The sequence below is a fragment of the Theileria annulata genome, chromosome 4, assembly GCF_000003225.4.
Source record: "Theileria annulata chromosome 4, complete sequence, *** SEQUENCING IN PROGRESS ***".
NCBI classification, from domain to species: Eukaryota; Apicomplexa; class Aconoidasida; order Piroplasmida; family Theileriidae; genus Theileria; species Theileria annulata.
The window spans coordinates 1-24,666 of NC_011098.1; the positions used below are offsets into that span (position 1 = coordinate 1).

At 35.4% G+C, this 24,666-nt stretch overlaps 3 protein-coding genes across 3 annotated transcripts, besides 3 other annotated features; all 3 read right to left on the reverse strand.

Annotated features, from left to right (window-relative positions):
• Positions 1-2,531: 2,531 nt before the first annotated feature.
• TA17105 (SfiI-subtelomeric fragment related protein family member, putative) lies at positions 2,532-5,498 on the reverse strand (the record flags this gene model as incomplete). The annotated part of the gene is made up of 1 exon (XM_947610.1): positions 2,532-5,498. One exon carries the CDS (start codon positions 5,496-5,498, stop codon positions 2,532-2,534), a length of 2,967 nt encoding a protein of 988 aa, XP_952703.1.
• Positions 5,424-5,498: a sequence feature (Signal peptide predicted for TA17105 by SignalP 2.0 HMM (Signal peptide probability 0.949, signal anchor probability 0.000) with cleavage site probability 0.746 between residues 25 and 26).
• An 863-nt stretch (positions 5,499-6,361) lies between these two features.
• On the reverse strand, positions 6,362-8,755 carry TA17110 (SfiI-subtelomeric fragment related protein family member, putative; the record flags this gene model as incomplete). Its single annotated transcript, XM_947611.1, has 1 exon — positions 6,362-8,755. The coding sequence occupies one exon, from the start codon at positions 8,753-8,755 to the stop codon at positions 6,362-6,364; it is 2,394 nt and encodes a 797-aa protein (XP_952704.1).
• Positions 8,681-8,755: a sequence feature (Signal peptide predicted for TA17110 by SignalP 2.0 HMM (Signal peptide probability 0.968, signal anchor probability 0.000) with cleavage site probability 0.557 between residues 25 and 26).
• Positions 8,756-9,750: 995 nt separating this feature from the next.
• On the reverse strand, positions 9,751-24,408 carry TA17115 (SfiI-subtelomeric fragment related protein family member, putative; the record flags this gene model as incomplete). Its single annotated transcript, XM_947612.1, has 1 exon — positions 9,751-24,408. The coding sequence occupies one exon, from the start codon at positions 24,406-24,408 to the stop codon at positions 9,751-9,753; it is 14,658 nt and encodes a 4,885-aa protein (XP_952705.1).
• Positions 24,334-24,408: a sequence feature (Signal peptide predicted for TA17115 by SignalP 2.0 HMM (Signal peptide probability 0.968, signal anchor probability 0.000) with cleavage site probability 0.686 between residues 25 and 26).
• Positions 24,409-24,666: the final 258 nt, after the last annotated feature.

The following is a 24,666-nucleotide window of genomic DNA, read 5'->3' on the forward strand; positions in this document are numbered from 1 at the left end:
CCTAAAACCTAAAACCTAAACCCTAAACCCTAAACCCTAAACCCTAAACCTAAAACCTAAACCCTAAAACCTAAACCCTAAACCCTAAACCCTAAACCCTAAAACCTAAACCCTAAACCCTAAACCCTAAAACCCTAAACCCTAAACCCTAAAAACCTAAAAACCTAAACCCTAAACCCTAAAACCTAAAACCTAAAACCTAAAACCTAAACCCTAAACCCTAAACCCTAAAACCTAAACCCTAAACCCTAAACCCTAAAACCTAAACCTAAAACCTAAACCTAAAACCTAAACCCTAAACCCTAAAACCTAAACCTAAACCTAAACCCTAAAAACCTAAACCCTAAACCCTAAACCCTAAAACCTAAACCCTAAACCCTAAACCTAAACCCTAAAACCCTAAAACCTAAACCCTAAACCCTAAAACCCTAAAACCTAAACCCTAAACCCTAAACCCTAAACCCTAAACCCTAAACCTAAACCCTAAACCCTAAACCCTAAACCCTAAACCCTAAACCCTAAACCCTAAACCCTAAACCCTAAACCCTAAACCCTAAAACCTAAACCCTAAACCCCCTAATACCTAAAATGAATTGTGGGGCAAAATTCAAAACCCTCAAAGTTAGGGTTAAATCAACATCAAGTGGGGTAGAATCTTAATATTATGGGGTAGAATCTTATAAATGTTGGGTGGAATCTCAGATTATGGGGTGGAATCTTCATCGAATGTGGGGGTACCATCATACACAGTTGTCGGGCAATGAACAGTTTTTGTGGGGTTACTCACATATACTCGTAGGATACTCAAGGTTGGTCAAAGGTTCACTCAAGGTTGGACTCAAGTTTGGACTCAAGGTTGGACCCAAGGTACCTCCGGTACCTCAAAGGTACACAGGTCACCTCTAGCATAGAGGACTACCATAGGTGTGACTCAAGGTTGGTCAAAATAACCCAGGTGACTCAAGGTTGGACAAGGGTTGACTCAATGTGACTCAAGGCTGGACAAGGTTGGACTCAATGGATGACTAAGGTTGGACAAAGGTACCTCCGGTACCTCAAAGATACACAGGTCACCTCTAGCATAGCTATGACTCAAGGTTGGACTCAAGGTTGGACTAAGGGTGACTCAAGGTTGGTCAAAGGAGTGCCATAGCTGTGACTCAAGGTTGGACAAGGGATACCCAGGAACTCCTAGTTAGCCTAGCTGTGACTCAAGGTTGGATAGGGTCACCAAAGGGATACTCAAGGTTGGTTTAGGATACCTCTCAGGGTGACTCAAGGTTGGACAAAGGAAACCAAGAGGATACTCCTCGTAAGCCAAGAGGATAGCATTGGTGACTCAAGGTTGACTCAAGGTTGGACAGATGACACACAAGACTAATACCTCTAGCACCAAAGTGCACAGTACTAGCACACACCTCTAGTATACTAACTGTAACTAAGGACACAGTTAATAGTAATTAATACTCACCTGGGTCAGTCAAGGCTACCTCTAGGTGATGCACCTGTTTGCACCAAAGAATATTATTGCACACACACAGGTAAGTCCAGTGGTCAACCAACCAAAACTCCACTAAGGTACCAGTGATGGTTCAAAGGTAACCAGAGTACCAGACTTAAGGCTTGTTGACCAAAAGTACCAAGAGCTGAGGTCTAACAGACATTAATGGACTGCTCTATAGCATAATAGTACTAAGGTACCTAGACTAATATACTAACTCTATATAGTATATAGTAGTTAAGTAACTGAAGTGACTAAATAACTAATATACTAACTCTATTACTAAAAGTAATGTATATGATGGACCCAAATACTGAGGTGTAACTGGTTGAAGTCAGTACCTATAACAGTAAGAGTAACTAAAGGACTACTCTAAGGACACTAATGTACTAATATAGTACCAGAACTACTAACTTAATAGCTATAGTAGCTATCTAACTAAAGTACTACCTCCACTAGTGAACTTAGAGTGATCCGAAGGAATAGAAATTTGAGACAAAATTAACGATTGAAAGTGAATGACAGTGTGTGTGAATTAAAATAGTTAGTGTAATGACAATGAGTTGAATAATAGTTAGTGAGTGTAATAACAGATAGTGTGTGAATTACAATGGTTAGTGTATGACAGTTATTTTACAATATGATCATTGGAGGACTGCATTTGGTAATTAGATCCAGATTGAGGATCAGACAGATACAAATATGAATTTATTTGGAATTAGTGTGATAATGATACTGACTGAGTATTACTCTGAGTATCAGTGAGTGAGTGTATGGTAGTTTCTTTGTCTGATCATATAGATTTGTGATACTGAAACTGTTTGAGATAAGACCCAATGAAACATCGTGATTGTTGCAAACTTAGGATCTTCAGAGTGTTTCCAGAGTGGAAGATTATTGTATGTGATCTTTCTACAGGTGACACCATCATTGAATATGTAGGTATATTATAGGTTGATAAGAGTAACTGTGTATTGGGACTTGGTGATTTCAGTATCATTCTCTCCAAAGAACTTAAGATTAGTGGGATCTAATCTGGTATCGGTGATGTCCTACGGCTTACCATCCTCTCTTTGAATAGTTTGAACATATTATTCGTAAGGAGTATGGCAAGGTATTTAACATCAAGAGTCATTAGCATTACCAATCTACCATAGACATTAGTTTTGGATTCCCAGATATCTGTAGAACCATTAGATACCTTACTGAATACGTGATTATCCTTAGGTTTATACACAATGACATTGTTCTGGTCGGTATAGTTGAATTCACTGGTGGACTCAGTAGTGTTTAGGTCAAGGGTAACCTTGGTAGCAGATGTGACTGCGGGTTCAGCAGGAGTATGTGTAGAATCAGGTGTAGTAGATGAGGTCTGAGTTTGGGACTTAGAAGCAGTGAAGTTAGGAGTATGTTCTCGGAGTAGATTATCGTCAGTGATTTCGGTCCAGTCATCGGATTCCTTTTTGAAGAATTTGAAATTATCATCACTGAGTACTATGGCTAGGTATTTGGCATCGTCAGAGGACCTAATCCTAACCTGGGTAGCACCTTCATTAGCAGTGGATTCCCAGATAGTAGCAGTGCCATCAGTGACACTGGATAGTAAGTAACCAGACTTGGGTCTGTATGTGTCAACTCCATTGTGATCAGTGATGTCGAACTTATCAGTGGTCTCGGACTTTTGAAGTGCACTGAGGTTAAGAGTGATCTTTATATTTAGTTTTTTAGATTCATTTTTATTATTAAAGACAAAGAAACTGTTTGATATAAGACCTATTGAAAATATCTTGATTTCTGAAAACCCGGGATCGTCGGTATGTTTCCAAATATCAGCATCTGCTAGCTTTATCTTCTTACAGACGACTCCAGAATTGAATTTGTAAATAAATGAAAGGAAGACAGTTCTTACTGTGTAATCTGACGACTTGAGTTCAACATCGTTATCACCAAGGAACTTAAGCTTGGAGACATCACGCCTCTTAGAAGTTATATGCCACTCAACACCATCCAGATGGAATAGTGTGAAAATATTATTTGTCATTAGTATGGCCAGGAATTTAACACCATAAACAGTCTTAGACATTACTAAGGTACCATAGAGACAACCAGTGGATACCCAAATAACAGTGGTACCCTGAGTTATCTTATTGAACAGGTGGCTATCCTTAGCTGTGAATGTGATTAGTCCATTCTGATCAGTGTATTCGAACTCGGTAGTAGACTGGGTCTTCTCAATATCAAGAGTTAACTTTATGTCTAGTTGCTTTGTCTGATCAGAGGAATTCATTACACTGAATTTGTTGTTTGGAAGATCCAGTTGAAGTGACTTTATAGAGGAGTAGTTAGGATCGTCACTATGAATCCAGAGTGGAACATTGGTGTATGTGATCTTCTTACAAATGACTCCATCATTGAATGTGTATTCATAAGATAGATCATGTAGAGTAACTTTGAAGTCAGAAGAGGAGAGCTCAACATCATTCTCACCAAAGAACTTAAGATTAGTAACATCATGTCTATCAGAAGTTATATCTTCCCAAGGCTTATTCTTACCAGACTTCCTAAGAAGTACAAAGTTGCCACTCTGCAGCAGAATGGACAAATATTTCTCATTCCTACCTGAACCCATGAGAACTGCCTTGAGTCCATGATCGTCTGGTTCAGCAGTCCATATCTCCACAGTACTAGTAACTAATGGTTTCTTTATAATCTTGCTGAATACATGGTCATCCTTAGGAGTGTATGTTCTAAAATTACCATCCTTCTTGAAATAGAGCTCATTAGTATCCTTAGACTTATTGATGTCAAGAGTTACAGGAGTTATAGTATCAGTTGTCAAAGCAGTTACCAAAGTAGGACTTGTAGTTGGAGGAGTAGTTTCACTTTGTGAAGCAGGAGTACCTGTTCCACTTGAAGGAGTAGTAGAGGGAGTACCTGGAGTTGTTGGCTGAGTTTGTTGAGGAGTAGAGTTTGGATATATGAGTGTTTTGAGATCGGTAGGTAGTTGATCGTCAGAGATTTCGGTCCAGTTACCAGCATCTTCATGGAACACTTTGAACATATTATTAGTCAATAGTATGGCTAGATATTTCTTACTCTCATCAGACATAACCCTTACTAAAGTACCATATACATAATCTTTGGATTCCCAAACCACAATGGTACCTTGAGATACCTTGTCGAACAAATTATCAGACTTAGCTGTGTATGTAACGATGCCATTTCTATCAGTATAGTCAAACTCACTTGTGGACTGAGTCTTCGATATGTCCAGAGCAACCATGGTAATCTTAGGTTTTGAAAGTTGGTTTGATTCATCAGAAGAATTAATAACATAGAACTTATTTGATACAAGACCGAGTTTTAATTTCTTTATAGTATTAAACTTAGGATCATCAGTGTGTTTCCAAACTTCATTATCATTGTATGTGATCTTCACACACTTGGAAGCATCATCGAATGTGAAAGTATATGAGAGATCAACGATACTAACGTTGTAGTCTGATGAAGTGAGTTCAGCATCATTTTCACCAAGGAACCTTAGTTTAGTAATATCCGGTCTTGTAGCGGTTATATCCTTAAAAATACTATTCTCCTCTTTGAATAATGTGAATATATTGTTAGTCATTAGAATTACAAGGATACGACACACACCATCAGTGGATTTAGCATCCTTGATCGTCTTAAGCATGACCAAGGAAGAATAGACGTTGGTAGAAACCCAAATATCCATGCTACCCTGAGTTACTTTGTTGAATACATGGCCAGACTTAGGACTATAAGTAACGACACCATTTTCATCAGTATAGTTGAACTCACTGGTACTACTAGACTTACTGATATCAAGAGTAACAGTAGTTATAGTATCTGTTGACTCAGTAGTTTGAGTGGTTGTAGAATCACTACTTGACGAAGTTGGATGAGATTCTACAAAATTCCATTGATTTAAGAATGTAATATAAAACAATAAATTTAATGTTATAATCCATTTTTTCATTCATGTTAATAGCTCAAAGAATTCTCACATTTTGGTATCAGAACATACCAATGGGGAATGATATATCTTCAAATATCAATATTAATAAGAATTTAATAACAAATTAGTCAATCAAAATATTAGAATAATAATTATACCTAACCAGTCTCTTTTGATACAAATCTAATTAATAATTTACTAAAAATAGATACTTAAGCTAATTCATACTAGTAATTTAAATAGTAAGATAGTTATTTACATAGTAACATATTTATTCAAATACTACATTAGTAATGTTATTAAATTACTTATATTGATAATATTATTCAATGCATAATATTTACTTTAAAATAATATCACAAAAATACTCAATCTAACCTCGATACCCTATTAATAGTACTACAAAACTAACACCTCTAGTAATAGCAACAGAAACTGATACCTTGAATAAGATCTAGAGTAGATAAAACTCTAACTGATAAAAAGCTAGCTCTATCTGATTAACACCTTGATAACCGTTGTCCTAAACAAACTATATAAGTAACTAACACCTAACAAAGAACTAATCAATAATACACAAATATCCTTTTATACTAATAAACCTTATACACTAACTAAAACTTAACTAGTGTAAATCTAATAAATAATTTAGGTAAAACATTAAGGTGGTTGAGTGTGTGAGTGAGTGAATTAAAATATTGTGTTCGTGTAATGACAGTTATTTTACAATATGTGTGTTTGTTTATCCCAAATATCAAATTTGAGGACTACATTTAGTATTTAGATCCAAATAGAGGATAAACATATGTGTGTGAATTTAGTTGATTGGTGTTAATATGGGTTGGTAAAGGTGTTTGACCAGCATTAGTAGATATAGAACCCGTTCAACTTGTTCTAGATGGTTGAGTGCCATCACCTTTTTGTTGAGTAGTAGGAGTACTTTTAGAGCCACTTCTGGCTGGGTGAGATGAAGGTTTTACCTTAGTACCAGTACCTATTTCAGGTGTTGTTGAACTTGATTTATGTGGTTCAGTTGCTCCACTAGGAGGAGTATTAGCAGGTTTTCCTGACCTACTTTGTGATGCAGGAGTAGTTATATGTTTAAAATCCTTTTCTATCTTCTTGAGTCCATCAAACTGGTTCTTGACAAAGAATTTGTCTTTAGAAAGACCTAGTGAAAGTGACTTGATTTCACCAAACTTAGGATCATCAGTAGGTCTCCAGAGTAAATTATTGGAGTATGTGATCTTCTTACACTTGACACCATCATTGAAAGTGATTTCATAAGATAGAAACACAATGGTTACTGAGTAATCAGTAGATTTGAGTTCATTATCATTATCACCAAAGAACTTCAGTTTAGAAACATCATGTCTATTAGATGTTATATTGGTCCAGTTGTTACCGTCCAGTTTGAATAATGTGAACATATTATTATTAAGTAGAACAACGAGGTATTTAAAATTCTTGGAAACCTTAATCCTTACCAATGTACCATAGACATCATCCTTAGATTGCCAAACAACCTTGGTACCTTGAGATACCTTACTGAACACATGTCCATCATTAGGAATGAATGTTACGACACCAGCTGGATCTTTAGAGTAAGAGAACTCAGTGGTGGAGTGATTAGCATTTATATCCAGGGTGACCTTGGTTGGTACTGCTGGTTTGGTAACAGACTCTAGTGTTGTTACAGCTGCAGTTATAGGAGTTGGTTTGAATTCTAGTTTTTTTGATTCATTTTCGTTATTGATGACATAGAAATTGTTTGAAACAAGTCCTAATGAAAATGACTTTATTTCTGAGAAGTTGGAGTTGTCAGTGTGTGACCATAGCATGTTATTATCATATATGATCTTCTTACACTTGACACCATCATTGAATAAGTAGGTATATGATAGAAACACAATGGTTACTGAGTAATCAGAAGATTTGAGCTCAACATCATTCTCACCAAGGAACTTAAGATTAGTAATATCATGTCTATCAGAAGTGATATCCTTCCAAGTACCAGCGAAGTGATGAAATAGTGTGAATGTATTATTAGTCAGGAGTAAGGCTAGTATACCACTCTTGGAATCCAAAGTGTTAATACCCTTGGTAAACCTAATGCTAGCTAACCTAGCATAGAGATTATCCTTGGATTCCCAGATAACAAGATTCCGAATGATCCGTTTCTTGAATACCTTATCGAATACATGGTTATCCTTAGTAGTATATGTAACAACTCCATTCTTATCAGTATAATCAAACTCATTAGTACTCTCAGTTTTGTTGATATCAAGGGCAACTTTGGTAGTTAGTTCTTTTTTATTATCAGAAGTATTTGTGACACTAAATTGGTTTGATGGAAGATCTAAAGCAATTGACTTTAAGGATTGAAAGCTTTTATCGTCAGTGTGAGTCCAGACTGGAGTATCATCGTATGTGATCTTATTACAGTTAACTCCAGAATTGAATGTGTAAGTAAATAATAGATCTACTAAATCAACCTTGTAGTCAGAGGACGTAAGCACAGTGTCATTCTCACCAAGGAACTTAAGTTTATTAACATCATGTCTGGAGGTAGTGATATCTTGCCAAGGCCTATTCTTACCAGACTTATATAGTAGTAAGAAGTTACCACTTTGTAGCAGAAGGGCTAGGAATTTGGGTTCTTTCTTGGAACCCATCAGTACTGCCTTGAGTCCATGATCTTCAGGTTTGGCAGTCCATAGATCAAGGTCTTTCTTTACTATCTTGGTGAATAGATGATTTGGCTTAGGAGTGTATGTTCTAAAATTACCATCCTTCTTGTAATCTAGTTGATTGGTATCCTTAGACTTACTGATGTCAAGGGTCACTAGTGTTCCCTCATTACCAGGATTAGTGGATGTTATTGATTGCCTTTGTTGACTTTTTCCAGTGCCACTACTCGATTGACTAGTTGGAGTAGTACTTCCACTAGTAGGAGTAGATGTAGGTTTTGCTGGTTGAGTTTTGGCAGGAATTGTAGAACCTGCTCTAGATGGTTGAGTACAACCACTTGTTGTAGTAGTAGGAGTACTTCTAGAGCCACTACTTGCTGGGTGAGATGAAGGTTTTACCTTAGTACCAGTACCTATTTCAGGTGTTGTTGAACTTGATTTATGTGTAGAGGTTTGACCTCTAGCACGACTAGTGCCCGCAGATTGGCCAGCTCTACTTGACGAAGTTGGATGAGATTCTGCAAAATTCCATTGATTTAGGAATGTAATATAAAATAATAAATTTAGAGATATAATCCATTTTTTCATTCATGTTAAAAATTCAGCAGAATTCTCATATTTTGGTCAGATAATTTACCAATGGGGAATGATATATCTTCAAATATCAATATTAATAAGAATTTAATAACAAATTAGTCAATTAAAATATTAGAATAATAATTATACCTAACCAGTCTCTTTTGATACATAACTAATTAATAATTTACTAAAAATAGATACTTAAGCTAATAATAATATATGTATTTAAATAGTAAGATAGTTATTTACATAGTAACATATTTATTCAAATACTACATTAGTAATGTTATTAAATTACTTATATTGATAATATTATTCAATGCATAATATTTACTTTAAAATAATATCACAAAAATAATCTATTTATCCTCGATACCCTATTAATAACCTAATAATAGCTCTAGAACTGACACCTATAATAATAGTAACAGAAACTATCACATCTAGATGCACTAAAAGAAATTAACAATTAAAATAACATAGCAACAGAAACTGATACCTTGAATAAGATCTAGTAACATAAAACTAACTGATAAAAAGCTAGCTCTATCTGATTAACACCTTGATAACCGTTGTCCTAAACAAACTATATAAGTAACTAACACCTAACAAAGAACTAATCAATAATACACAAATATCCTTTTATACTAATAAACCTTATACACTAACTAAAACTTAACTAGTGTAAATCTAATAAATAATTTAGGTAAAACATTAAGGTGGTTGAGTGTGTGAGTGAGTGAATTAAAATATTGTGTTCGTGTAATGACAGTTATTTTACAATATGTGTGTTTGTTTATCCCAAATATCAAATTTGAGGACTACATTTAGTATTAAGATCCAGATAGAGGATCAGACATATATTTGTGAATTTAGTTTGAGATTGTGAGTGTAATACTGACTTTGAGTCACTTTGAGTTGGTAGTGGTTGTTTCAGGAATTGTTTTAAAATTTAGTATAAGAAACCATAGTGAATATATAAATTCCAAGTCTATTTATAAAATTCAATGTTCCAAAATGTAGTCATAGTAATCAGTACTCTGAGTCTTATCAATATCAACAGTAAGTATAGTGACCGGTTTAGTAGTGACAGGAGCTGGAGTAGTTGAAGTGTCATCAGATGATTCCTTAGTATCAGGTAGTTTAGTATCAGTAGTCTCTTGTGGAGTAGTATCATCATCCTCTGGAGTTTCTGATTTAGGTTTGGTTTTTGGAGTCTCAGGTTTATAGTCGAGTATTTTAGATTTTAATTTATTATTAAAGACAAAGGATTCGTTTGAGGCAAGACCAATCTGAAATTTCTTGATTTCTGAATATTCAGTGTCATCACTATGTTTCCAAACATCATCTTTACCATACATGATCTTCTTACATTTAACAGCATCATTGAATGTGAAGGTATAAAAGAAACGGAAGATAGTGATCTTGTAGTCAGATGAGGTGAGTTCAGTATCATTATCACCAAAGAACTTAAGTTTCTTAATATCATACCGCTTATGAGTGATGTCAGTCCAGATACCAGCGAAGTGAACAAATAGTTTGAATATATTGTCCTGAAGTTGAACAACTAGATATTTGACACTTTCAATATACATTAATTCAGTACCATACAAAACAGGTTTAGTTTGCCAAACTACATTGTTACCATCAACCACTTTACTGAATACATGGTTATCCTTGGGAGTGAATGTAATGACACCATTTTGATCAGTATAGTCAAACTCGCTGGTACTTTGAGTGGAATTGATGTCAAGAGAGATAAGTGTATTTTTGGTAGGTACTGCTGGAGTGGATACAGGTTTAGTAGATGAAGTCTGAGTTTGTGGCTTAGAAGCAGGAAGTTTAGGAAGTTTTAGCTTAGGTTTAGAAGTATCAGCTGGTGTAGTCTCTGCTGGAGTAATTGACCCGTTATAATCTAGTTCTTTAGAATTAGATTGATTATTTGTTACACTGAACTTATTATTGGTAAGATTCAGATCCAGAATAGTGATTTCTGAGAAGTTGGTATCATCATCATGTTTCCAAACATCCTCATCACCATACTTAATCGTCTTACAGATGACACCAGTATTGAACTTAAATCTATAGGAACAATCAGCAATGGTAGTTGTGTAATCATTCTTGGTGAGAGGATTATCACTGTCACCAAAAAACTTCAACTTAGTAATATCATATCTCTCAGAAGTTATATCCTTCCAGGTATTATCTGACTTCTGAAGTACTACAAATGAATTATTCTGAAGTAGCATGGATAGGTATGTCTTATTATTAAGAGTCTTAATATTGACCAAGGTAACATACTCGACTTTAGAGTCCCAAACCACATCAGATCCCTTAGATACCTTAGTAAACAAATTACCATCCTTAGGAGTGAATTTGTGGAAATTAGAACTCTTAGAATAGTCATACTGACGATTAGGATCTTTCTTCTTAATTTCAACAGAGACCCTAGTAAAGGTGGTGGTAAGCTCCTTCCTCTGATCATCAAGATTTGTGATAGTAAACTTGTTTGAAGGAAGATCCAAAGAAAGTTTCTTTATCTCTGAAAACTTAGTGTCGTCAGTGTGAGTCCATACTTCGTCTTCACCATACTTAACGGTGTGACACTTGACATCTTCATTAAATTTATGTTCATAAGATAGATCGACAATGGTAACTGTATAGTCTGATGGCGAGAGCTCAGTATCAGTATCATCAAGGAATTTAAGATTAGTAACATCGGCTCTTTCAGAAGTTATATCTTTCCAAGTATCATCCTTATTATCCTTATGAACTAGTACAAAGTCATTATCCTGAAGAAGTACGGCCAGATGAATTTCTTTCCGATCAGACTTAATACTGACCATGGTACCACAGACATCATCATTGGATTCCCAAACAACAGTGTTACCATCAGATACCTTATCAAACAAATTATCAGACTTAGCTGTTAATGTTTGATAAACAGGCTCATTGGTAGACTTAGCCTGTAGAGTTTGAGAAGTGTGAGGAGTAGCTTCGGTAGTTTCGGGAGTTTGAGTAGCCTCAGCTTCGGGAGTTTCAGGGGTAGACTGTGGAGTAGTCTCTTCTGTTTGTTCAGATTCAGGAGTAGTACTAGTTGGAGTAGTCTGAGTTTGAGTAGGAGCAGTTTCAGCTTGTGGAGTTTGAGTAACATTGATAGATTTAGGAGTACTAAGAAGTTTCGGGATATCAACATTGACAGTGATACCCAGTTGTTTTGTCTTATCAGTGGAGTTCTTGATAAAGAACTTGTTCATGAGAAGATCTAGTGAAAATGACTTGATTGACTGAAACTCAGTATCATCGGTATGTTTCCACAGTTCTTCTTCTCCTAGCATGATCTTTCTACACTTTACACCAGTATTAAACTTGTATTCATAGGAGTACTCAACAATACCAATTGAGTAGTCTGATGATGTGATTTCAGTGTTACCGTCACGAAGGAACTTAAGTTTGGTGAGATCATGTCTCTTAGCAGTTATATCTTGCCATTGACCGGATACCTCATGGAACAGTTTAAATTTATTACTATCCAGTAAGAGAAGGAGGTATTTCTTATTCCCTTCATCCATAGACTTAAGCTTAGCCAAGGTACCATAAAAATCAGTTGATTCCCAAATATCTGTGGAACCCTGAGTAACCTTAGTGAATACATAGTTTGGCTTGGGAGTGAATGTATGAATATTATGATCGTAGGAATAGTGGCATTCATTAGTACTATGAGTATTCTGGATATCCAGAGTGACCCTAGCTTTGGAAAGTTGAATTGACTCATCTTTAAGATTTGTAACACTGAACTTATTGGTGGGAAGATCTAGTTGAAATGACTTTATCTCCGAAAAATCAGAGTCATCAGTATGTGACCATAGATCACCTTCACCTAGCTTCACTGTGTGACACTTGACTCCATCTTTGAACTTGTATTGATATGATAAATCTACAATTGTAACAGTATAATCACTATTTGATAGAGGATTATCACTGTCACCAAGGAATTTAAGTTTCTTGATATCATGTCTCATAGCAGTGATGTTGGCCCAGTTACCGTCCTGATCTTGATGGAATAATAAGAACATATTATTGGTCAGCAAGAGAGCTAGGTATTTATCATTATCCACAGTCTTTGACATTACTAATGTACCATAGAGATTATTTTTGGACTGCCAGATATCTGTGGTACCATCAGTGACTTTATTGAATACATAGTTATCCTTAGGTTTGAATGTAAATAGTCCACTCTGGTCATTAAAGTTATATTCATCTGTAGACTCAGTCTTCGATATGTCAAGGGAAACCTTTATGTCTAGTTCCTTAGACTCATCTGAGGTATTTGTGACATACAATTTGTTTGTTGAAAGATCCAAAGCAATTGACTTTAATTCTGCAAATGAAGAGTCTTCACTGTGAGTCCAAACAGGCATATTATCAAATGTGATATTCTTACACTTGACTCCAGAGTTGAATATGTGTGTATATGATAAATCTACCAAATCAACCTTGTAGTCAGAAGTTGTGAGTTCACTATCGTTATCACCAAGGAACCTAAGTTTTGTAGCATCAAGTCTCTTAGCAGTGAGATCTTTCCATTGACCAGCCAACTGATGGAATACTTTGAACATATTATCATTCATTAAAATGGCTAGGTATCTAGAACTATCCATAGTCTTAGTCCTAACCAAAGTACCAAAAACATCATCACTGGATTCCCAAATAGCAGTGGAACCATCCACTACCTTATTGAATACATGGTCAGATTTAGGAGTATATGTAACAACTCCATTGTCTTCACTAAAGTCGAACTTATCAGTAGACTGAGTCTTCTGGATATCCAGAGATACCTTGATGTTGAGTTCCTTAGACTGATCAGAGGAATTTTTGACAAGGAACTTGTTGTTTGGAAGATCTAGAGAGAGTGACTTTATTGAGGAAAAGTTAGCATCATCAGTATGAGTCCACAGTTCATAATCTCCATACATGATCTTACGACACATGAAATCATTGTCAAGTGAATAGCAAATTGAAAAATCTACCAAGGAAACTTCTAAGTCTGAAGACTTGATCTCAGTATCACTCTCTCCAATGAACTTGAGTTTAGTAACATCATGTCTCTGGTTGGTTAAATCGTGCCACTCATCGGATTCCTCATGGAATACTTTGAATGTATTATCTGTGAGGAGTATGGCCAGGTATTTCTTATTATCAACAATCTTCGACATCACTAAAGAACCATAGACATCATCTGTGGATTGCCAAATATCCTTAGTACCCTCAACTACCTTGTTGAGCACAAAGCCAGACTTAGGAGTGTATGTAAATAGTCCATTCTGATCTGTATAGTCAAATTGACTAGTAGACTGAGTAGCATTAACATCAAGGTCAACCTTTACAGTGAGTTCCTTAGACTCATCATTGGAATTCGTAATAATGAACTTATTCTTGGGAAAATCCAAAGCAATTGACTTTATTTCTGAAAAGTCCTTGTCATAAGTATGAGTCCAAACATCATTATCATCGTATGTGATCTTCTTACATTTGACTCCCGTATTGAACTTGTATTGATAGGATAGACCATGCAGGGTAACTGAGTAGTCATTCTTGGTGAGAGGATTATCAGAGTCACCGAAGAATTTCAGTCTGTCAATATCATGTCTCTCAGAAGTTATATCCTTCCACTCATTACCGTCCAGTTTGAACAGCTTGAACAAATTATCAGTAAGTAGCATGACTAAGAATCTAACATCGTCGAGAGTATTAGAGATTACCAAGGAACCAAAGACACTATCCTTGGATTCCCAAATATCAGTGGCTCCATCCACAAGCTTACTGAACACACGGTTATCCTTAGTAATGAAAGTGACCACACCGTTGTCTTCACTGAAGTTGAACTTATCAGTAGACTGACTAGTGTCTAGGTCAAGTAAAACCTTAATATCAACTTGTTTTGTCTCATCAGAAGGATTTGTGACATACAATTTGTTTGTAGGAAGATTCAGTTGAAGTGACTTTATATCTGCAAACTCAGAGTCATCAGTAGGTGACCACAGTAGATTATCAGCGTATGTGATATTCTTACAGCTGACATCAGTGTTGAAATGGTAGGTATATGAGAAGTTGGATAAGTTAACTGTATAATCTGATGACTTTAGCTCAGCATTACCATCTCCAAGGAACTTAAGCTTAGTAATATCAAGTCTATCAGAGGTGATATTGGTCCAATTGCTAGAGTCCTCTTTAAACAGCTTGAACATATTATTGGTCATAAGGACAGCTAGGAATTTAACATTGTCAAGAGTCTTAGTCCTTACCAGGGTACCATAGACGTCATTTGTGGATTCCCAGACCAGAGTGGCTCCATGAGATATCTTACTGAACACACGGTTATCCTTAGTAATGAAAGTGACCACACCGTTGTCTTCACTGAAGTTGAAATCATCAGTAGACTGACTGTTCTCAATGTCAAGGGAGACCTTTATGTCTACTTGCTTTTTCTGATCTGAGGTATTTGTGACATACAATTTGTTGGTAGGAAGATCTAGTTGAAGTGACTTTATCTCTGCAAATGAAGAGTCTTCACTGTGTGTCCACAGTGGATTATCATTGTATGTGATCTTAACACATTTGACTCCAGTATTGAACTTGTACGTATATAATAAGTTGGATAAGCTAACAGTGTAGTGGGATGAGGTTATCGGAGTATCATTGTCACCTAGGAACCTGAGCTTAGTAATATCAAGTCTCTTATCGGTGATATCCTTCCACTCATTATCATCCTCATTGAATAATGTGAACATATTGTCACTGAGTAGTATTGCTAGGTATTTCTTATTATCCAAAGTTTTAGACATCACCAAGGTACCACAGACGTCATCTTTGGATTCCCAGATATCCTTAGTACCCTGAGATACCTTGTTGAATACATGGTTATCCTTAGGAGTATAAGTGACTAGACCATTCTGATTACTATAAGAGAACTGATTAGTACTTTCAGTCTTCTGGATATCAAGAGATACCTTAATATCTACTTGTTTTTTCTGATCTGAGGTATTTGTGACATACAATTTGTTACTTGGAAGACCCAGTTGAAGGGATCTTATCTCTGAGAAGTCAGGATCATCAGTATGTGACCAAGCATCAAGATCGGAATAGGTAATTTTCTTACACTTTACAGAATCTTTAAACTTGTATTCATACAGGTCGTCAGTTAATATTACAGTATAATCAGACTTGGAGAGTTCAGTATCACCTTCACCAAGGAATTTGAGTTTATTAATATCATACTTTTGATCAGTTAGATCTTTCCAGTTGTTTCCGTCCAGTTTGAACAGTTTGAAACTATTATCTTTGAGGAGTATAGAAAGGTATTTACCATCATCCTTGGACGTAATGGTAGCTAAAGTACATTGAATATCATTTGAGGATTCCCAAACAACAGTGGTACCCTGAGTGATCTTAATGAACACATGGCTTGATTTAGGACTATAAGTGATGACACCATTCTGATCAGCAAAGTCAAACTCATTGGTACTTTGAGTCTTATCAATATCAAGAGCAACCATGGTAATGTCTTTAAGTTCCTTTGACTGATCAGAGGAATTCATGACACTGAACTTATTTGATAGAAGATCAAGATGAAGTGACTTTATTTCTGAGTAATCCTGATCATCGCTGTGGTTCCAAATAGTGATATCATTGTATGTGATATTCTTACAATTTACAGAATCATTGAACTTGTGTTGATAGGATAAGTTAACTAAGGTAACCTCGTAATCAGATGCAGTTAACTCAATATCATTCTCATCAAAGAACTTCAACTTAGTAACATCATACTTTTGATCAGTTAGATCTTTCCAGTTCTTACCCTTATCAGAGCTATGAAGTAGTACAAAAGTATTATTCTTGAGAAGTATGGCAAGATGTTTATCTTTGTTTAATAAACCACTTTCATCCTTAGTCACTACCAAGGTACCACAAAGATCATCCTTGGATTCCCAAATATCTACAGTACTAGTAACTAGTGGTTTCTTTATGATCTTGTTGAATACATAGTCATCCTTAGGAGTGTACGTATGAAATTTATCATCCTTAGAGTGATCGAAATGATCAGTAGACTGAGTTTTCTCAATATTCAGAGTGACCTTGACGTCTACCTGCTTAGAATGATCTGAGGAATTTGTGACACTAAATTTGTTACTAGAAAGTCCCAATGAAAATGACTTTATCTCTGAATAGTCCTTGTCGTCAGTATGATTCCACACATCAAGATCAGAATAGATAATCTTCTTACATTTGACTCCATCATTAAATAGGTAGGTAAATGAGTCATTTTCTAATGAAACATTGTAGTCTGATGCTTTGAGTTCAGCGTCATTCTCACCGAAGAACTTAAGTTTAGTAATATTATGTTTCTGGATGGTGATGTCAGTCCACTCATTATTCTCAAGATGGAACAATTTGAACATATTATTTGTGAGTAATATGGCTAGGAATTTCTTGTTATCAAGAGTCATTGACATTGTCATGGAAGCATAGACATTATCCTTAGATTCCCAAATTTCTTTGGTACCCTCAGTGACCTTGTTGAATACATATCCAGAATTAGGTGTGAATGTGAGGAGTCCATTTTGATCATTAAAGTAATACTTTTCTGTGGATTCAGTCTTATCGATATCCAGACAGATCTTGATACCTACTTTTTTAAATTCAGATGCATTAAGGACGAAGAAATTGTTTGATACTAGTCCAAGTCGAAATTTAGTAATCTCTGAAAACTTAGGATCGTCACTATGTTTCCATACTTCGTCATCAGAGTATGTGATCATCTTACACTTGACTCCATCATCGAATGTGAAATTATATAATAGATCTACAATACTAACTGTATAATCAGAAGAAGAGATCTCAACATCATTATCATCAATAAACTTCAGTCTAGTAACATCACGTCTCATAGAGGTGATATCCTTCCAAGTACCATCAGACTCTTTGAATACCTTGAACATATCATTAGTGAGGAGCATGGCTAGATATTTAACATCCTTGGAAACCTTAGTCCTAACCAATGTACCAAATACACAATCACTTGATTCCCAAACCGGATCGGTAACATGAGATACTTTGTTAAATATATATCCAGACTTAGGTGTGAATGTATGACAATCATCATCCTTAAAGTATTCGAACTGATCGGTAGACTGAGTCTTCTGGATATCCAGAGATACCTTGACACCTACTTGCATTGTCTGATCTGAGGAATTCTTGATAATGAACTTATTCTTGGGAAGATCTAGTGAGAGTGACTTTATCTCAGAGAAGTTAGCATGGTCAGTGTGAGTCCAAACAGGCATATCATTATATGTGATCTTCTTACAGTTGACATCGGTATTGAATTTTATGGTATAGGATAGGCCGACTAACTTAACCTGGTAGTCAGAAGACTTGAGCTCAAGATTGTTGTCATCAAGGAACTTGAGGTTAGTAATATCGGGTCTATCAGAAGTTAAATCTTTCCAGTTATTACCGTCGAGATGGAATAGTTTGAACAAACTATTTTCTAGAAGAAGAGCTAGGAATCTAACACCATCTACAGATTTTGTCCTAACCAAAGTACAATAGACATCATCCCTAGATTCCCAAATAACAGTATTACCTTCAGATACCTTATTAAACACGTGGCTAGATTTAGGTGTGAATGATACGACTCCATTGTCATCAGTATAGTCAAACTGATTAGTACTTTGAGTTCTTTGAATATCCAGAGAGACCTTTACATCTACTTCTTTTTTCTCATCAGACTTATTCGTTACACTAAATTTGTTCTTTGGAAGATCCAATGAAAGTGACTTTATATCTGAAAAATCAGTATCATCAGAGTGTGTCCACAGTGGAGTATTATTGTATGTGATCTTTCTACAGGTGACACCATCGTTGAATTTGTACGTATATGATAGATCTTGGAGAGTAACTGTGTATTGAGACTTGGTGATCTCAGTATCGTTTTCACCAAAGAATGTAAGCTTAGAAAGATCATGTCTGTCAGATGTGATATCATGCCACTCACCAGCCTCTTCTTGGAAAACTGTGAACATATCATCAGTCATTAGGAGAGCTAGGTACTTAACACCATTCTTAGACTTAGTTCTAACTAAGGTAGCATAGACATTATCTTTGGATTCCCAGATACCAGTGGTACCTTCAGATATCTTGTTAAAAACATATCCAGGCTTGGGAGAATATTTTTCACAATCACCATCCTTTATGTATTCGAACTTATCAGTGGTCTCAGTCTTCTCTAGGTCAAGAGTGACCTTTATATCAACTTGTTTAGTCTTATCTGATGAATTGGTAACATAGAATCTATTCATAAAAATATCAAGTTGAAATGACTTTATATCAGAAAAGTTAGTATCATCAGTATGAGTCCAAAGGTCATCATCTACATACTTAATCTTCTTACACTTGACATCTTCATCGAATGTGATGGTATATGAGTCATTTTCTAATGTAACATCGTAGTCTGATTCAGTGATTTCAGTATCGTTATCTCCAAGGAACTTAAGTTTCTTCAGATCGGGTCTCTCAGAGGTTATGTCCTTCAAATCCTTACCAGATAATTTTAGTAATACAAATTCATTATTAGTCATAAGTATGGCAATATATCTAGCACCATCTTCAGTCTTTGTCATAACTAAGGAACCATAAAGACCAGGCTTGGATTCCCAAATATCAGTAGTACCGTGAGTTACATTGTTGAACAAAAACCCAGGCTTAGGTTTAAATGTGATGACTCCATTTTGATCATTAAAGTAATACTTTTCTGTAGATTCAGTCTTATCGATATCCAGGGCGACCTTGATACCTACTTGCATTTTATGATTTGAGGAATTCTTAACAAATAATTTGTTAGAAATGAGATCTAGGTAGAAGATAGTGATGGACTTGAACTTAGTATCATCAGTGTGTTTCCAAACAAATTCATCGGAATACGTGATATACTTACAGTTGACTCCATCATTGAACTTGTATCCATATGTTGGCTCGAACAGGATTCGATCATAATCTGATAAATAGAGTTCAATATCATTCTCAAAAAGGAACTTAAGCTTAGTAACATCTGGTCTCTCAGAAGTTACATTTACCCAAGACTTATTTTTACCAGACTTGAAAAGTAGTACAAATGTACCACTCTGAATGAGAATGGATAGGTATTTAGAATTTTTCTTAGAACCAATGAGTACTGCTTTAAGTGCTTGATCATCCGGTTTGGCTTCCCAGATCTCCACACCACTACCAACTAATCCCTTTTTCATAATCTTGCTGAATAGATAACCTGGCTTAGAAGTGTATGTTCTAAAATTACCATTCTTTAAATAGTTGAACTGATCTGTATCCTTAGACTTATCGATGTTAAGAGTGATTTTGATACCTACTTCCTTTGTCTTATAAGAGGAATTCATAACATATAATTTGTTTGTAAGAAGATCCTGATGAAATGACATTAAGGATTCAAAGTCCTTATCATCGGTGTGTGTCCAGAGTGGATTATCATTGTATGTGATCTTCTTACAAATGACTCCATCATTGAATGTGAATTTATAGGATAGATAAGATATGGTAACTGTATAGTCAGTCTTGGAGAGTTCAGTATTATTGTCACCAAGTAATTTGAGTTTAGTGATATCATGTTTTTCAGAGGTTATGTCCTTCCAAGGTATATCAGATAATTTTAGTAATACAAAACTATTATTCTGAAGTAGTATGACTAGGTATTTCTGGTCATCAGTAGCTCTTACCAAAGAAGCATGAACATTATCCTTGGATTTCCAAACATCCTTTGTACCATCAATTATCTTGTTGAATACATGGTTATCCTTAGGAGTATAAGTGATGACTCCATTCTGATCAGCAAAGTCGAACTCATTAGTACTCTCAGTTTTGTTGATATCAAGAGAGACCTTGTTGACTGCTGAAGTTGGTGTAGTATCTGCAGATGTAGATTCAGTGAAGTCAGAACATATAGAAGTAGTATCTGATTTATCATCATCGTCTTCTTCTATAGTACCATCATCATCTTGATCATCAGCATCATCATCTTCGTCTGGTATTTCAGTAACAGCATTAAGTTCCTTAGACTGATCTGAGCTATTCTTGACAAAGAACTTGTTTGAGGTAAGTCCCAATGAAAATAACGTGATTTCAGCATAGTTAGTATCATCAGTATGATTCCACAGTAACTTATCATTGTATGTGATCTTCTTACACTTGACACCAGATTTGAACACGAAGGTATATGATAGATCTACTAAAGTTACTGTATAGTCTGTAAACATGAGGTCAACATCATTATCTCCAAGGAACTTCAGTTTAGTAATATCATGTCTCTTAGCAGTGAAATTGGTCCATTCATTATCATTATCTGACTTCTGAAGTACTACAAATGAATTATTCTGAAGTAGCATGGATAGGTATTTCTGATTCCCATCATCCTTAGTCATTACCAAAGTACTATAGACGTCATCACCGGAATCCCAGATATCCTTAGTGCCTTGAGTAATCTTATTAAACACGTAGTTATCCTTAGGACTAAATGTGACTAGTCCATTTTGGTCAGAGTAAGAGTATTCATCAGTGGTCTCAGTCTTCTCGATATCCAGAGTAATAGGAGTAGTTTGAGTTTCTGGAGTCGTTTTGAAATCTAGTTCTTTTAACTGATCAGACTGGTTCTTAACATAGAACTTATCCTTAGCAAGATCTAGTGAAAGTGACTTTATTGAAGCAAAGTTGGAATCATCAGTATGTGACCACAGTGGAGTATTATTGTATGTGATCTTCTTACAGGTAACACCAGAATTGAATATGTATGTATATGATAGATCAACAATATTAACCTTATAGTCCGATGATGTAATTTCACTATCATTATCTCGAAGGAACCTAAGTTTAGTGACATCATGTCTCTTAGAAGTTATATTGTCCCACGGCTTATCTTCCTGCTCATGGAATAGTTTGAACATATTGTCCTGAAATAGCATAGCTAGATATTTCAAGTCACCTTCAGGCTTAATGCAGATCAATGTAGCATATAGATTATTTTTGGATTGCCAAATATCAATGGTACTATGGGATATCTTCTTAAATAGATGACCAGGCTTAGGAGTGTATGTCCTAAAATCTAAATCCTTTATGTACTCATACTCATCAGTACTCTCAGTCTTATCAATGTCAAGAGATATTTTGATGGCTACTTCTTTTATCTGATCAGACTGATTCTTAACATAGAACTTGTTTGTAGAAAGATCTAGTGAAAGTGACTTTATTGATTTATAGTTTGAATCGTCAGAGTCTTTCCAAATATCATCTTCACGATACTTTACCTTCTTACACTTGACATCAGAATTGAACTTGTAAGTGTATGATAAATCAACTAAGGAAACCTCTAAGTTTGAAGACTTGAGTTCAGTATCATTGTTACCAAAGAACTTCAGCTTAGTGAGATCATACTTTGTGGAAGTGATCTCGGTCCACTCATAATAGTAGTGATTGAACAACTTGAACATACTGTTAGTCATTAAAACAGCCAGGTATTTAACACCATCCACAGTCTTCGACATTACTAATGTACCAAAGACATTATCCTTAGACACCCAAACAACAGTGGTACCCTGAGATACCTTGTTGAACACATACCCAGTCTTAACGGTGTAAGTAACGACTTCATTCTTGTCACTGTATTCAAACTCACTGGTGGTCTGGGTCTTGGAAATGTCAAGGTCGACCTTGACACCTACATGTTTAGTCTGATCTGATGAATTGGTAACGAAGAAATTGTTTGATGCAAAACCGAGTCGAAATGACTTTATCTCTGCAAACTTAGAGTCGTCAGTAGGCTTCCAAACAGGGATATTATTGTATGTGATCTTTACACAATTGATTCCATCATTAAACGTGTATTCATACGAGAAATAGTTAATTATAACAGTATAATTAGAAGAGGTGAGTTCAACATCAGTATCACCAAGGAACTTGAGTTTAGTAACATCAGGTCTGGAGGAGGTGATATCTAGCCAAGTACCAGCCTCCTCATGGAATAATATGAACATATTATTATCCAGAAAGATAGCCAAATATTTAACTCCCTTGGTAACCTTAATCCTAACCAATGTACCATAGACATTATCTTTAGATTCCCAAACATCTACAGAACTAGTAACTAGGCCTTTTTTCACAATCTTTTCAAACAAATTACCAGGCTTGGGAGTGTATGTTACGACTTCATTCTCATCTTTATATTCAAACTCATCAGTACTGGTAGTCTTACTGATATCAAGAGTTACCTTAATACCTACTTGCTTTGACTGATCATTAAGATTGGTAATGAGGAACTTGTTTGTGGGAAGATCTAGTGAAAATGACTTCAATGATGCAAACTTGGGATCTTCAGAATGTTTCCATACATCAGCATTTCCAAACTTAATCTTCTTACAGCTGACTCCAGAATTGAAAGTGAATCTATACGAATAATCTGCGATACTAACTGTAAAGTCATTCTTGGTGATCTCAGTATCACCTTCTCGAAGGAACTTGAGTTTAGTAATATCATGTCTCTTTGAAGTGAGATCCTTCCACTCACCAACATCCAGATGGAATACTTTGAAACTATTATCCTGAAGTAGCATGGATAGGTATTTACCATCATCTATAGTTTTTGACATTACTAAAGAACTAAAGACATCATCCTTGGACTCCCAAATGCCTGTAGTACCATCAACTATCTTATTAAAAACATATCCATCCTTAGTAGTATAAGTAACAACTCCATTATGGTCAGTATAGTTATGATGGTCAGTAGACTCACTAATGTTAAGGTTAAGGGATACTTTGATGGCTACTTGTTTTGAGTCAGATTCATTAAGTACAAAAAAACTGTTTGTAACAAGACCAAGTCGAAACTTCTTTATCATCTTAAACTTGGTATCGTCAGAATGTTTCCAAACCTCATGATCACCATATTTGATCATCTTACATTTGACTCCATCGTTGAATATGAATTCATATGAGAAATAGTTAATACTCACTGTGTAATCAGTCGACTTGATCTCAGCATCAGTATCACCGAGGAACTTGAGCTTACTAATATCACGCCTCATAGAAGTGATATCGTTCCACTCATTTCCCTCCAGTTGGTATACTTTAAACATATCATTAGTCAGTAGGACAATGAGGTATTTCTTATTATCTTCAGATTTAGTCCTTACCAAAGTAACATGAACATTATTCGTTGACTCCCAAACCATCTTTGTACCCTGAGATACCTTGCTGAATACATATCCAGAATTAGGTTTGAATGTTACGACACCATTCTGATCAGTGTAGTCAAATTCATTAGTACTTTGACTAGTATTGAGGTCAAGAGCTATAGGAATAGCTACTGTAGTAGCTGTATCTGATGATTGAGTAGCATCAGGAGTTGTAGAACTAGACCCAAGATTATTATGTATTAATGTAGTAGCTGCAGGTGTTGATTCAGTAGATCCAGAATCGACTGCAGCTGTTTCAGAGGTTGGTGAACCAGTGCTTGAGGAAGTTGGATTAGATTCTGCACCATTCCATTGATTTAAGATTGTAATATAAAATAATAAATTTAATGTTATAATCCATCTTTTCATTCATGTTAAAAATTCAGCGAAATTCTCACATTTTGGTCAGATAATATTACCAATGGGGAAGGATATATGCTCAAATATCAATATTAATAAAAAATTAATAACAAATTAGTCAATCAAAATGTTGAGAATAATATTTATATCTAACCAGTCTCTTTTAATTCATATATAAATTAATAATTCAATAAAAATGGATACTATAACTAGTGCAAACTAGTAATTCGTATAATAATTTAGTTATTCAGATAATCATACATTTAT